This window comes from Brassica oleracea, chromosome C5 (assembly GCF_000695525.1).
Source record: "Brassica oleracea var. oleracea cultivar TO1000 chromosome C5, BOL, whole genome shotgun sequence".
In the NCBI taxonomy this organism is placed as follows: Eukaryota; Viridiplantae; Streptophyta; class Magnoliopsida; order Brassicales; family Brassicaceae; genus Brassica; species Brassica oleracea.
The window spans coordinates 46,813,676-46,828,185 of NC_027752.1; the positions used below are offsets into that span (position 1 = coordinate 46,813,676).

The window sequence follows — 14,510 nt, forward strand, 5'->3', positions numbered from 1 at the left end:
ATTTTATATGTGATAGATTAATTTTTTATTTAATTTAGATGTTTTTCTTCATGTTTTACTTCAAAAAAAAAAATTTTACTTTGGTTATATCCGAACCGAACCGATATAACCCGAATTCGTACGATATATGATTACTTTATGGGTTTTATGATGCAATACAATTTTGAACCGAATCCGAAGTGTTATTATCCGAACCCGACCCGTACTAATAAAATTTTAGTATGGCACGTAGAAGCGTAAACCCGAAAATCCGAAAACCCGAAAAACCCGACCCGAATGCCAACGGGTAACCGAACGCCCAGACCTATAAGAGATGTTGCAGAGTGAAAAAAAAAACACAAAACGGCATTTTTCTGATAAAAGTATAAAGAAAAATTTCATTATGTAAAAAAAGCGAGTTTTAGTAGATTTTTTTACAAAATCAACACTTTCGGATTATTAATTATATGCTACTACCATTTTTTAATTTTAAATAAATAACAGTAAATTTTTTAATAATAAATAGTTATGTCGTAAATAAAATATTTTTTAAAAAATTATTATTAAAATGTATTGAAAGATAAATTAAATATTTATATTAAGAACTAAAGTACTTTTAATAAATTTTAATTATTTTCATATTTTGTAACAATTAGTTTAATTATTGATATTTGTCTTTTTTTCTTATAACAAAGTGGAGACCATATAATATTTTTATCAATTTAACATGTATCCAACATTTCTCAAATTTTAAAATTTTCTGAGACTTGATTAAACTCTTTTCGCAGCTTAACTTTTTTTCGGTGATTCAATAAACATATTATTCAACTCGTAGAATTTTTCTCTTGCCCACTTACCTAACCAAAGCACAATCGAATATCCAATTTCATATTCATACTTTTTTCGTATAATGTTAAGCTCATAGGACCAAAAAGATCACGAAAACAAATTCAAATGCATAGGGAAGAAAGAGTAAGGGAAAGGATCTCTAATGTTTCATCATATCACCAAGAAAGACGATAATTTTTCAACCTTATTATTCTCTACAAATCCGACAAGAAAATGAGAAAAAGATCTGAGCAGTGGCCATTAAAACCACCGAACCATGCGGAGGAAAACAGAACCACGTTGGAAAAGAGTTGAAATGCTATGCTTGGATTCATCATCTGTTGCTCATTCTCAAGGCTTGAGAGAGAGGGCCAAACCAACCTTAGCATTCTTGTCAATAGCCTTGGTGTCAATTTCTCCTGAGATAGTGAAGAAGGACCTGGGTGTCCACTGGTGTTGAATGAGTGCATTGGCTATCCCCGCACTGTTCACGCGTGCCTTCACGGTGGTCAAGGGGTCAAGTGAATGCTGCGTTCCCACGGTTATGGTGTTGACATTGGTAGAAAACTTGTGGTTCACTTCAGCTCCCACAGCGGTGTTGAACAGCGGGTTAACAATGTGGTAGTATGATGCGTTGACAGAATCTCCTTTGTCATTCCTAAAACGGACAAGGAAAAGCCAAAGATATTTTTTTATCGAAATTGATCAAGAAGGAAGGACCCATATTTTCTGACAGGAATTGACTTACAGGGTAAGGGAGGCAATGAGATCATCCTTGGTGAAGTTGACACCAGCGTTGATCTTGGTGAAATTGCCAGATTTGGTGTCGAAGGAAACGTCAGTACCAAGGGCCAACACATTGGTTCCCACTACACCAGAGAAGTTGACAGTGGGGTTTTGAGTCAATCCCATGCTCGTGCTGATACCGGCATATTCATGCAAGTACTGAAGCTCAATCTGATTGACATTGACACCATTATTAAGTTAAGGAAGCCAGATGATAAACAATACAGATAATATGGTTGAAAAGAGAATAATATACCTTGCCAGAGTTTTGGTCAGGGGCCCTGAAGCTGAAGATGGACTTCAATCCAGGTGCAGCCTCATCAACCGTAGCAGTGATCAAAACCTGACACATAGGTGTTGGGGTGAATAGATAAGATAAATCTGATAAAAGGAAGGAATATACACTTACGGTACTGTCAGTGGAAACTTTGAGATCGGTAGTGATGTTTTTTTGCTTGAGTTGGAGAGAAACATCTCCCAGCAGTGAGTCACCTTTCTTGGTTCCAGTTGATGTGATGGCCTAAGAGATTGTAACAGGTAAAGAAGGCTTATGAGTAACAATGAGATGTACAGAATAGACTACTGCAATGCAATCTTAGAAGTGAACTTAACAAAAGCTAATCGAATAGAACAAAAGTAGAGAAGACCTCAACATATTCCATATTATCATCACTCATCAGTAAGAGATAATGAAGAGAGTTGAAGTGAAACTTACAACACCGGCAGGAGAGTGAGTAGTGATACTCAATTTCTGGTCGCTGTTGTGGTCCTTGTACAAAAGATCTGTCACCAAAAACCAAAAAAAAAAAAAAACATGAGAGAGAGAGAGAGAGACCCAAACATCAATTCGTATCTCCTTCAAATTGAATACGAGAATGCACATATCTCCATTTTGATCGGAAAGAGATATGTGCAGAGTAGAGTAGTGGTTTTACCTCTGGCTTTTTTGCCGATGTCAGTGTAGAGACCTGGTCCTTTCCCCATTTTTTTTCCTCTTCCTAAAACACACAAAATGACTAAACCTCTGCTTCTATAAGAAAACCCTAATTTTTATTCATTTTTCGGGCTAAATTTTATGAGCCGTAGGATCTTCACTCGCTCTTTCAGTTTTCCTCATCCACAGCCGTCCAACGAAACTAGTCATTTTCTTTTCTTCTCTATTTATTACGGCGTCGTTTAGCACTTAATCATTTTTTATTCTTCATTTTCCTTCGAATCAGGGAACGGTCCGATGGCATATTCCATCTGGCTTTCTAGTTTGGACCTCTCTTTGGCTCATTCAATTGTCGATTTTCAATTTCACTTCTGATTTGTAATACACTCTCGATTCTATTCTAGTAAATTCGTGATTTTATTCTAGTAAATTCTTGAGTACATAATATATAATACATCAGTTTCAATTCTAATTTGTATCACATCCTATAAACTAATCATATATCAAGTTATACCGGATCGATTCAGATAATCTGATTTAAAATCTAAACTTTCTTTTAAAAAAAGAGCATAAGAAATAAATATTTATTTATATAGAATTCGATATATAAGGTTCTTATTTAAATTTTAAATATTTATCTTTAGATATCATATCAAAATAAATATGAAATTGAATATTTTAAATACATACGTATGTTTCTGATATTTCTATTGCATACTAATTTCGATATTCAGATCGGTTTCTTTGGATATTATTTTGGGTTTTTCGGTTTTTTTATTTTTTTTAATTATTCGTTTGAGTTCGGTTAATAACACTTCAGGTTCGGATATATTTTGTAATACCCTACAAGACTCATTCGAGTATTTTTAACATTTCAAATTGGATACGGATCAGGTTTTTGGGTTCGAATTCGAGTTCGGTTCAAATTTAGGGTTTCAGATATTATGCCCATGCCTAATGACAACCATGGATGATAAAAAAAATGTATCGCTATATTATTTTACTAGATTCTGACCCGTCTTTTGAAGGACGGGTATATTTTTTTGTTTTAACTTTATTTTTTTTTTAATCTTTTAAAAAAGAATAATTTTCACATTTGTATTTTTTTTTATAATCATATTTGTGTTTTTATTTGTAATCATATTTGTGTATAAATATTAATCAAAGTTTATTTATAAAATAATTGCAATTTAAAAGTTGATTCGGCATACATTTGGTTCTTTGTAATCATACGTCTATATACCCTTTTTTTATAATCATAAATCATATTAGTCTGTTTTAGATCTTGACCCGCATGTATAATGTTGGTTTGTAGTTTTTTGTTTTTTATGTTTCTATAAATATGTAACATTTTTCTGTATTTTTTCTTATATGTTAAAAATATAATTTAACGTATGGTTATTCTAACATAGTGGTTAGTGTATATTTATAGAAAACGTAAGGTTATATAATGTATATTAAGGTAGGGTTAGTTTTTTTTACTTGTTGATAACTGTTCTAATGGTATTGTTTAAATAGAATATAGTTATTATATAAAGAGAATAATAAGATGTTTCTTAAATAAAGTGAATAATAGTTGGACATAATATGTATCTATAGGCTATGATTATGTCATAATATAATAGATGATTTAATTTTTTGTTTTAAGTTAAACTAATTTTTTGAAGATTTGAGATAATTCAGACCCGCATTATGGCTTTGTTGATTTAACCATTTATTATTTTAACCTGATTTTATTTTAGTGGTTTAATTTAATAAATCAACAGAATAATCCTGAAAAATTGTAATCATCAATTAAAACTTATATTTAAAAATATCATATATTTTATTTTTATTATATAAATCATGATTGAAATAATACTTAGTTAGTAAATATTTTGGTTCAATCTATTGATGAAAATTTTAATGAAATTTTTAATATGTTACAAAGTTTTAGTGATTTAACCCATATTCATGTATTACGTTGAAGTAATGTTAAAACTCAACATTTTTTGGATCTGTATTGTAATAAACTGAGGTTTTTTCCAAATTTATTCAAATGGTATATGTAGATCTTAATTTAAAGATTAATAGTCTCTACAAAAGTATATAATCAATACTATTAAATTTATATCAAATGCATGGTAAGTATTATAAATATACCTATATAATTTGATTAGAAACGTATTGAAATTGACATTAGAAATCTAAATGTTTTGCTTTTATATTTTCTGAAGGTAAAAATATTTAGTGAAACATGTTAAAGGGATTGCACTTTTTAAAACTCATTTATGAAATCCTCACACAAACCATATTATCTTATTCAAAAAGGGATGTATTGATACAATTAACATTATACTGTGAGTGATATGAGGTACATTGTAAAGTATTGCATCAGTACTATTATAAAATAAAGGATATGAATGGTATATGATAAAGGATGAAATGATGTTTGACCATAACAACAAAATCGTATGTGGTTGGTTAAAAAAACAAAATAGTGTAGGTCCCGCAAAAATTGTATAGTGGATTATTAACCGTATAATGGAAAGTGATTAATAAGTTACTAAATGAACCCAACTTTTATCAATCTGTCATGATTGTGTTTTAATAGCATTGATTTTTACTAATTTGACCAAATACAACGTTCTTACAAAACACAAAACAAAACAGTGTAATTACTAATTACAAAAAGTTCTAACGTAACAAATAATTGATATATAGACGCGATTTTTCTCTTTTGAATATCATAAAAGTCAACCCTCCCTCTAAGTTTTCTTCAACAGCTTAATAATGCGTTTTATGTTAGACATAAACTCTTTCTCCTTCTCTGGAACCACCGAATGATATGCATTCTCCTTCCATGCTCTGTAGAAAAACGATTCTTTCTCTACAAATATCGTAGCTTTGTTTGCATTGCACGTTCCGTTCTTGAGTGTATCCGACATTTCGTTAAGTAGCGTTTCAGATTTCATCAAAGAACTCAACTCCTCTTTCATATCATCTTTTGATTCCTTCTTCAACGTTTTCAACTCTCCCAGCAATTTCTTTGCATTCTCAATCTCTTTTGTAAGTTTATCGTTCAAGAGTTCTTTTTCTTCTTCTCCTTTTAATGTTGTCAACGTTTCGGGCTTTACATCGCGGAGTTTCACTAGCTTTACGTCTCTCGCTGCAGCCTCTTCGATGTTGCATATCAATGCGATGACTAGGGTCACGACAAGACCATACAGTATTAAAGACTTCGTTGCCATCTTGTATAGATTCAAATTAATGCAAATCTTCTAGCGTCATATATATGAGAGGATTGAAACTTCTTTTCGTGGTTGCCTTTAATTACACGGAAAAATGTTGTCTAAAAGTAGAATGTTTTTTTTTTGCATGTCTAACAGTAGAAGGAAAAATTAGCAAAAAAAAAAAACAAATTGAGACATTTATGGCTCTATACCAATATGAGTATGACCTAGTCAATACAATACGTTGACCATTAATTTAAGGTTATATATGTACATACTATTATTAGTCACAGATAGTAGTATAAAATACCTTAAAATATAGATGGCAATATCTCACATCTCTACTCACCTCTTTTCCTTTAACAAACTATTTGAATATAATTTCAAATTTAATTGTTAAGGGGAAACTGAGCTCTAATCATGACAAAGATCTCCTTATTGCTTTTCGTCATGGCCCTTCTTGCCTCTCTCCACGCTTATGAAGCTCACCGCATGGTAAAATTCGATGAAGCAATTGAAAGGGACTTGCACAAAGCCGAGGCCCTCATCGAGGAAGACTTAAAGGCCACGCAAACGAGCATTCAAGGTTTGACATCTGAGATGAAAACCTTGAGCAAATCTGAAGAGGTGTTAAATCAACTTGGAAAAGACTACAGAAAGGATATGGATGTAGCTCCTTATGGAAAGAAACTCAGAACATTCAGCAGGGCAGCAAAAAATGTCACGAAAGCACCACCTGCTAAAAACAAGAAACCTGCATCCGTGATCCAAACGATCTTGAAGGATTTTGGGCTAAACGGAGGGAGGGAATGACAAAAATAATAATAATTAGGGTTTGATTAATGTTTTTGAGTGAGTTTAAAGAGGTCTGAACTTGTTCATGGAGTTTAGCTTAACAAGTGAGGAGCAAATAAATTCCCCACATAGTATATACGTTACGTTGCTATCATTTTGTAATTAATACGATTAAATGAACTACTTATGATATCAAAATATGTTTCTATGCGATTTTTCTTCTTTTTTTTATAGCAGCTTGCTACTGGATTATAACTCAATTAACTGTTTTTGGATACAAAGTTTGAGATAATATTTATAAAATACTAATGATGAACCACATTAGTTTACAAAACGGTGAAACGTTTTCTCAAATATAGATGACAAATTGATAGAATGTGGCTTAATATATATAGTTACAGATAAATGATTTAGGGGTTAATATATCCACTAACATAATCATGTGATTTTCAACATTATTTCTAATATTATTATTGTCATAGGAGATGTTCTACATCAGACGTTGTCACTAATGCTAAAATATATGTCCTCTGTTTATAAAAGATAAAAGGGATAAAAATTGTAAAAAAAATATTTTTTTGAAAAGATTTTTTTTTTTTTTGATCAAATAAAAAAAATATATATATAGAGATAAGGACCAATTTTCGAGAGTTATCCCGAAAAATGGATGATCACCAATTTGCATGGATTCTATGGTATATTTAGAAATGCAGGAATAATAAAGTATTTAGTAATATTGATATAGACCCAGGGATACTCTTAATTTGGCAGAGGTTGAATCCACTCTATGGGCGGAAGCACAAACTCTGCATACAAAGGTGGTACCAAACATAGAAGTGGAGAATTTACCATCAATTCCAGGACGATGGTGTTTTGTGGATGCATCCTGGAAAGAATGTGACCCAATGGCCGGACAAGGTTGGTATAGCAATTTAGAAGGTTTTGACGGTTTGATGGGTGCAAGGAATGTTAGGGTTCCTCTGTCTCCCCTTCACGCGGAGATGGAAGCACTACTTTGGGCTATGGAATGTATGCGAAACTTACGTCAATTTCATGTCACATTTGCAACGGATTATTCTCAATTGGTGAAGATGGTTTCGGAACCAAAGGAATGACCAGCTTTTGAAGCTTACTTGGAAGATCTCAAGATTTTGAAGGATAGTTTTCACAGCTCACAAATCATTCATATCTCGCGGACGCAAAATAAAAAGGCGGATAGCCTAGCACGGGGTGCCAGGAGACAACTATCTTTCGTTGTCCATATGGATGCGGAACAACCTTTTTGGTTTTCATAGCTTACATGAGTCTCTTTGTTGTTGTCAAAAAAAAATATATATATATATATATATATATATAGATAGATAAGGACATTAGTTATAGATAAGGATAATTTCCATATTGTAGTTATCGATCTTTACATATTGTCCTTCGTATTAGGGTTCTATTACTTGTATATAAAAGGCTACCTTGTACATGAATAAGAGACACGCTTTCACATTATTTCAGGATACATGTTTTTACATTGAATATATAACTTTTATTAGCTAATAATGATAAATTGTAAATTGCAAACAAATAATTAGTTATTCAAATACTATTGGTTTAACATTATGAAAAATAGCTGAACATAAAAATAGTACATTTATAATCAACTTTTAATATAGTTTATTATTATGTATGAAACACAAAAGCATTCATTATTTTGAAACAGATAAAGAGTACAAAACAACATCTTCCTTCCATTTCATAATAAGTTTGAATTCCACCTTTTCTTTTCTACATTTCATTCAGGAGTATAGAACCTTGTTATTTAGGCAAAGATCCGCTAATAGAAATGACTTTCCCTGATGTTTTATCATTTTTGTTTCGTAAAATGTGGTTTGTATTCTAGCACACAGATTTTTACAACAAAGTTTTAATTTCTCTATTACTTTAACATATTAACTAGAGATATAAAATTGTGCAATGCACTAATAAAATACAGTCAAATTTCCAATACTTTTCTTAGTATGTATGGAAATAACTTACCATAAACATGTTGACTAATATTTTAGTTCGGAACACTGAATTTTGGATAGCAAAGTGCTTATAGCATACTTTTGATGCAATTGTATAGGACTTTGTAGTATATCATGGTCCTTATAAACCTTAAAATTGAGGACCATGATATATTATTGGGTATGTTTTAATTTATATTGTTTCGCTTCCCAAATGCTACCCATAAGCTGAAAATGTTTTCTTAAATAATTTTCTTAGCATAAAACTCTTCTACATTAAAGTGAGTACATATTATCTTAATTTACATTTAAACATTATAAAAATTAGTTATAATTTTTTTTTAATTTGAGCAGTCTAGGTCGAGATCTCTGAAAATGGCTCCGATGTATTATCTATCAATACATATTTTTTTAACAAATATTTTCTTATGTGAGTAATTGTGGTGAGTTATGTTGGCTCATCGCTAAACGTTACACGAAAAATTTATATATAGGAATCTTATTTCGGGAATTTTCCATAATGAAAATTAGAAGGTTAGAACTTCGAAATTGGAAGGTTTTAAATAAGATGACTATTAAAAAAATTGCGAATTTTATGGGTGGCCAAACAAAACTAATTAACGAAGTCAATACCATTCGCTGACCATCAAAACAAGGTTGCTATTTTTACGTACATGTAAGCTATAGATTCTTTAAGAAATGAACACAGTAAAATATAGTTTGATCTAAATCAAATTACGTTGAGGGAAAATTAATCGTTTAACATGGCAAAAATCTCATTTGTAATTCTCGTTGTGGCCCTCATTGCCTTTCTACGTGTCTCTGAGGCTCAATCTTCGAAAGATCGCGACGAAAAAAAAATTGAAAATGACCTGCATGAAGCAAAGGACTTGATCGAAGAGGACTTGAAGGAAAAGGAAAAGAACATCAAGAGCTTGGAAGACGAGGTGAATATGTTAACCAAATCTGAGAAGATGTTGAATGACATCGGAGAAGCTCACAAAAAAGGTGAGAGTCTAGAACCTTACGGGAAAAAGCTCAAGAAATTCAACAGGAAGGTCAAGCAGGCACCAAAGGCAAAGAGAGGATCCGTAGTTCAAAACATTTTGAAGGATTTGGGATTAAACGGAGGGAGAAACTGAAACAATAACTAGGGTTTGATGGATGTTTTGATGCGTTTAGGAAGTTTCAAATTGGCTTTGCAAATGAGATGAGCAAATATCTTTCCCATTGTATATATTTATTTAACTACATCAACTGAATAATAAATCAATTGTAATACAATTTAATGTATTACTTATATTATCTATCTTTGTGCTACTATTTTGTAAAAAATTTAATATATTTTGTTAATAATTAGTATTAATATATACATTGTAATATTATTACTTATATAGTATCTAATCTGTATTTGTGCTATATTTAGTTATTAATACATTGTAATAGTTAAACTGAAAGTCTGATATAGTATATATAATTTTTATAAGTTATTTTATAAATTCACACATTGTAGCATGTGTGAATTTCGTAAGAAAAAAAATTACATGTATTGTGTACTGAAAAATCTGAAGTTTTAGCTTATTGATCGTTGTAAAATACATATGTTATCAATTTGACCACTATGAAATAGTTTTCTCTGTTGCACAAAAAAAAAGAAATAGCTTTCTCCCTCAGCCATTGGCTCGTATGAGATAAAAATGGTCTCTTATGTCGATTCCGTAAAACAGAAAAGGAGACAATGATAAGTCGATAACTCTTTTAGGCCTGCGCATTTTACCCGAACTTGAAGACCCGACTCGAAACCGATTCGAAAAATTCTGGTTCGGGTAGGAACCGAACCGATCTTTTTATCCTATTGGATTTTGTCGTGGAGGACCCGCGGGTCTTGGACCCGACCCGAACCCGAGACTTGAGTGGGGTATCCGAAAACTCAAAATTTTTAGTATATATTACGGGGTATATATATAGGTATTTTAGTATATTTTTGGTATTACGGGTATTAATTTAAGTTTCAGATTTGAGTTTTCGGGTATAGTTTTGGATTTCGGATAAAAAATTAGATTTTCAAAAATATAATTTCGATAATCAGATAAAATTTTGGGTATTTTTCATGTCTTCGAGTCAGATTTTAGATAAAATTTATCATATTTTTTGAGTATTTAAATATTTTCAAGTATTTTTGTGTTTTTGGGTATTTTTTGGGCCGGACCCGACAGGACCCGAACCGAACTCGAATCCGAACCGCAAACTCTAATTACCCTATCAGTCCAACTATCTAGGACCCAAACGACCCGGATCCGACAGGACCCGAACCGACAAATTCTAATTACTCTACTGGGGTCTAAATATCTAAGATTCGAAAGACCCGGATCTCCAGATCCGGACTCGACCCGGCCCGAACCCGACCTTAGAACCCGAATGTCCGAGCCTGTCTCTTTACTTCTTTAGCTTTATTAGTAGATAAAGTTTACTATTAAAAATTAATAAAGATTCTTCTCAAAGAGAAAGCACCCAAAAAAGAGAGAACTGATCTTTCTAGTTCTTGTTTTATTCTGTTTGGTTTGTTCTTCTTCGTGTGTTTGGAACGTGTGCTTCCACAGTAGCCTTTCTTCCTATCTTCGGTCCTACTTATTATATTTTTTGTTGTTGCATGAATAATGTAAATATTTGAAGAATGTAAGATCCGTCGGATACCACTGTCGGATATAAATTTGAACCAACAAAGAATAAATGGTCTCTGGAGAAGAAGAAGGTCATTTTACGTTTTGAGCGCGAACTGATCATGATCATTTGGTTCATATATATAGATACAAATATTAAGTATGTGACGCATGGCATTATAACGATTTAGACACATGAGTGTGTTCAGTAGTTTTGTAATAGTCAGCCTAGATTGTAATTCAGCGACAATTCGTTGTTTTAGACTGAACTTGCAAATTATTAAAATTTTAAAACTTACAAAGATAATAAACAAATAAAAATTATAATAAAATATCCTTACATACAATATAAGTCATGGATCATGTTACCTAACTGACAGAGCTGGAATCCCACTCGAGGTCACATGCATATGAATCTTTCTCACATGCATAGTATAAATTTTGCAATTATATTTATTATAAATTTATTTTAGTTCATGGCTTAGTCTCACCCAATTGGTTAGGGGAGAACTTTTTTCGGATTCAAGAGAGAGTGGTTTTGCTGTCTAATTTGGAACTTGACCACACACACAGACAATTGTCATGTTTAGACGACTTCAAAGAGTTTCTTTGTATAAATGAAAGAAACGTAGTTTATATATCTTTGTCAAGTTTGGATAACATAAGAGTCATAGACGGTTGACAGAATAGTATAACCTTTTGCTCAGTGTCAATGCAGTGCTTCTTACTTGGTCCAGTTTTTCGGTCACTAGCAAAAAAGTGTAAGATGATTTTTTGATTAGCTTCAAGTTGTAAATTCATGATCCGTATACAAGATGCTAAAAAAATAAAAATTAACTTCATTTATTAAATTATAACAACAACAAATGTTCCACTATACACCAATGATCTACAAACCCAAAACAAACAAAGTAAAAGCCAACTTAAATAAAAGATTAACAATGCTTCCAAATAGTCATATTCAAACAAGGGACGAATTGTTTCTTCTCGTGGTGATGATGATGATGATAATGCCATGGTGGTGATCCCCTCGAGCTATATATAGGATCATGAATCAATTGAATTGGTGGTGGTGGTTGTAGTTTGGGTCAGACCATCCCCAGTAACCAGCCGAAGTCGTTTCATCAATGCCATTAAACATGTTACAGAAGCTCTCTTCTTGAACCATTTCATTATTCTGATGATGATGATCACCATGATGATCTTGATGATGTGTAGATGACGGAATCGATGAAGGGAAAAGGTTTTTGATCGTGTTCACATGTGTTGTGGTGGTCTCTCTAGGAATCTCCAGATTTATGTCTGAGCTATTTTCTGTGCTTCCATTGTTGCTCCATGAAGCTTCTGCTTCCCTCTTTATTATGCTTGCTTCATTATAATCTTTGTTCTTTAAAGACATTACCTTTAACCATCAAATCAAATGTTGAGTTTTAGAATTTAGACAAAATTAGTTCATTGATGCACATGTAGATCCGAAAAAATTCTATTCCCTCTGTTCCTAAAAGATGTATGTTCTGGAAAAAAAAATTGTTTCAAAAAGATACATTTTTTTACTTTTTCGATGTATGATTTTATGAAAAATTGTAAGTTTCAAAAAAATTAATTGTGTTTATTAAATTTCTATTGGGTAAAAATTATGAAAAATTGTTATTCACAAAAAATAATGCATATTTAATGAGTTTTCTTAATATATGTGAAAATTCTAGAATATGAATCTTTTAAAAACAGAGAGAGTATTCATTTGTCTTGATTTCATCACTATGTGACATTTAGGTAAGATCTATTTCAATATATTAAGAAAATGACCGAAATATATACTTATAAAGTAAGATACAAAACCTTCTTTCATAATGATTCGTAATTTCTGTAAGGCTATATAGAATTTAGATATTTACTTGAGCTATTTTTTCTGTAAAAAATTTGTAACTATTACTTTTAAAAATTAATAGAAACTATTTTGCGTTATATTTAATAAATATAGTATATATATAGTATTGTTCTCTTATCTGGTTAGCGGTTCCTTCACATGCCAGTGCTTGAAAGTCATATGGGAAAGTATTTAATTAATACATTGATCAACCAGAACCATTTGTTTAACAAACAAAACACTTACTGTCTTTTGACAAACATCTTATAGTGTTGGATCACCAGCCTAATAATAATCTATTGCATTTCATATAGAATTAGTCATGCACATTTAAACTGGATAAATTCATGAAACAATCCAAGTAAAAAAAAGTGGTCAAAATTTGTATTAATTAAACTTAAAACATGTTTTCTCTAAAAGATTTCAAAAAGAAGAGAAAAACTTAAAACATGTTTTCTCTTAAACTTATGAGATACCAGATTCATTTTTACTTTATTAGTCTTGTAAAACCAAACAACCCAACCAATGTGAAGCCAAAAGTTTGAAAAAAAAACATTTTCTACATATAATTAGATAAATGCATATATGTTATATACCTCAACAAGGAGTTTCTTGTTGTGGGCAAGAAGAGAATCATTGTCAGACTTAAGAGAATCAAACTGCTTCTTGAGTGAATCATAGTCTCTTTCGAGCTGTCTAGTCTTCCACCTAGCTCTCCTGTTTTGAAACCAGATCGCTATCTGCCTAGGTTGCATCCCCAGTGCTTTAGCTAGTTGTATCTTCCTCTCTGGATCCAGCTTGTTCCCAAGCTCGAAGCTCTTCTCTAATACCTTAACTTGCTCTAATGGCAGCCTCCTCTTCTTCTCTCCAAGCATCATATGCGACCCATCGTCTGATAAATTCTCCTCATCAACAGATTGATGAGGATCATCTCGCACGTTCGTTAACGACATAGATCTGTTCATCATGTAGTTTCCTCCTCCTATAAACACCAACAAGACAATAAAGTACTTATAAAATTTTATTATCTATCTATTAAGAGAGAGAGAGAGATAAGTACCATTGAAGGGATGAGGAGGAAGACAAGAAGGGAGCTGATCAGGGCTAATGTCTTCATGAAGTTGTTGGAACGTAAAACCATGCTGAGGAAATGCCATCTCAAATCTCACTCCAGCGGCTGCGTATGTAGTTGGATCTAACACATGCAAATTAACTCCACCACTGGTGTATATATATATATATGCTTATATATTGGATTGTGAACTTATAAGCTAGGAGTGTTCAAATGCTTATATATATTTTTCCTAATTGTATACATATATGGAAATCAAGAACAAATGAATCTGGTGTTTCTTGTGGATCTCATCAACCTCTCATATAAGAAGACAAATAGAGAGAGGAGAAACGGATCAAGTTAGGGAGTTTCTAGGACCCATCCTCTTTAAAAATAAA

At 31.9% G+C, this 14,510-nt stretch overlaps 5 protein-coding genes across 5 annotated transcripts; 2 read left to right on the plus strand and 3 right to left on the minus strand.

Moving 5' to 3' along the window:
- Positions 1 to 915: 915 nt before the first annotated feature.
- On the minus strand, positions 916 to 2,631 carry LOC106292563 (mitochondrial outer membrane protein porin 1-like). The gene is made up of 6 exons (XM_013728175.1): positions 2,529 to 2,631; positions 2,309 to 2,376; positions 2,003 to 2,113; positions 1,850 to 1,936; positions 1,556 to 1,764; positions 916 to 1,465 (listed from the first exon to the last, which is right to left on the minus strand). The coding sequence occupies exons 1-6, from the start codon at positions 2,575 to 2,577 to the stop codon at positions 1,159 to 1,161; spliced, it is 831 nt and encodes a 276-aa protein (XP_013583629.1). The 5' UTR covers positions 2,578 to 2,631; the 3' UTR covers positions 916 to 1,158.
- Positions 2,632 to 5,237: 2,606 nt separating this feature from the next.
- On the minus strand, positions 5,238 to 5,800 carry LOC106294204. The gene has a single exon (XM_013729786.1). It carries the CDS (start codon positions 5,755 to 5,757, stop codon positions 5,275 to 5,277), a length of 483 nt encoding a protein of 160 aa, XP_013585240.1. The 5' UTR covers positions 5,758 to 5,800; the 3' UTR covers positions 5,238 to 5,274.
- Positions 5,801 to 5,906: 106 nt separating this feature from the next.
- LOC106294061 lies at positions 5,907 to 6,763 on the plus strand. The gene has a single exon (XM_013729680.1). It carries the CDS (start codon positions 6,160 to 6,162, stop codon positions 6,550 to 6,552), a length of 393 nt encoding a protein of 130 aa, XP_013585134.1. The 5' UTR covers positions 5,907 to 6,159; the 3' UTR covers positions 6,553 to 6,763.
- A 2,450-nt stretch (positions 6,764 to 9,213) lies between these two features.
- Positions 9,214 to 9,842, plus strand: LOC106294122. The gene has a single exon (XM_013729725.1). It carries the CDS (start codon positions 9,296 to 9,298, stop codon positions 9,671 to 9,673), a length of 378 nt encoding a protein of 125 aa, XP_013585179.1. The 5' UTR covers positions 9,214 to 9,295; the 3' UTR covers positions 9,674 to 9,842.
- A 2,223-nt stretch (positions 9,843 to 12,065) lies between these two features.
- On the minus strand, positions 12,066 to 14,458 carry LOC106293390 (homeobox-leucine zipper protein ATHB-20-like). The gene is made up of 3 exons (XM_013729074.1): positions 14,119 to 14,458; positions 13,655 to 14,040; positions 12,066 to 12,593 (listed from the first exon to the last, which is right to left on the minus strand). Exons 1-3 carry the CDS (start codon positions 14,213 to 14,215, stop codon positions 12,246 to 12,248), a joined length of 831 nt encoding a protein of 276 aa, XP_013584528.1. The 5' UTR covers positions 14,216 to 14,458; the 3' UTR covers positions 12,066 to 12,245.
- Between the last annotated feature and the right edge of the window lie 52 nt (positions 14,459 to 14,510).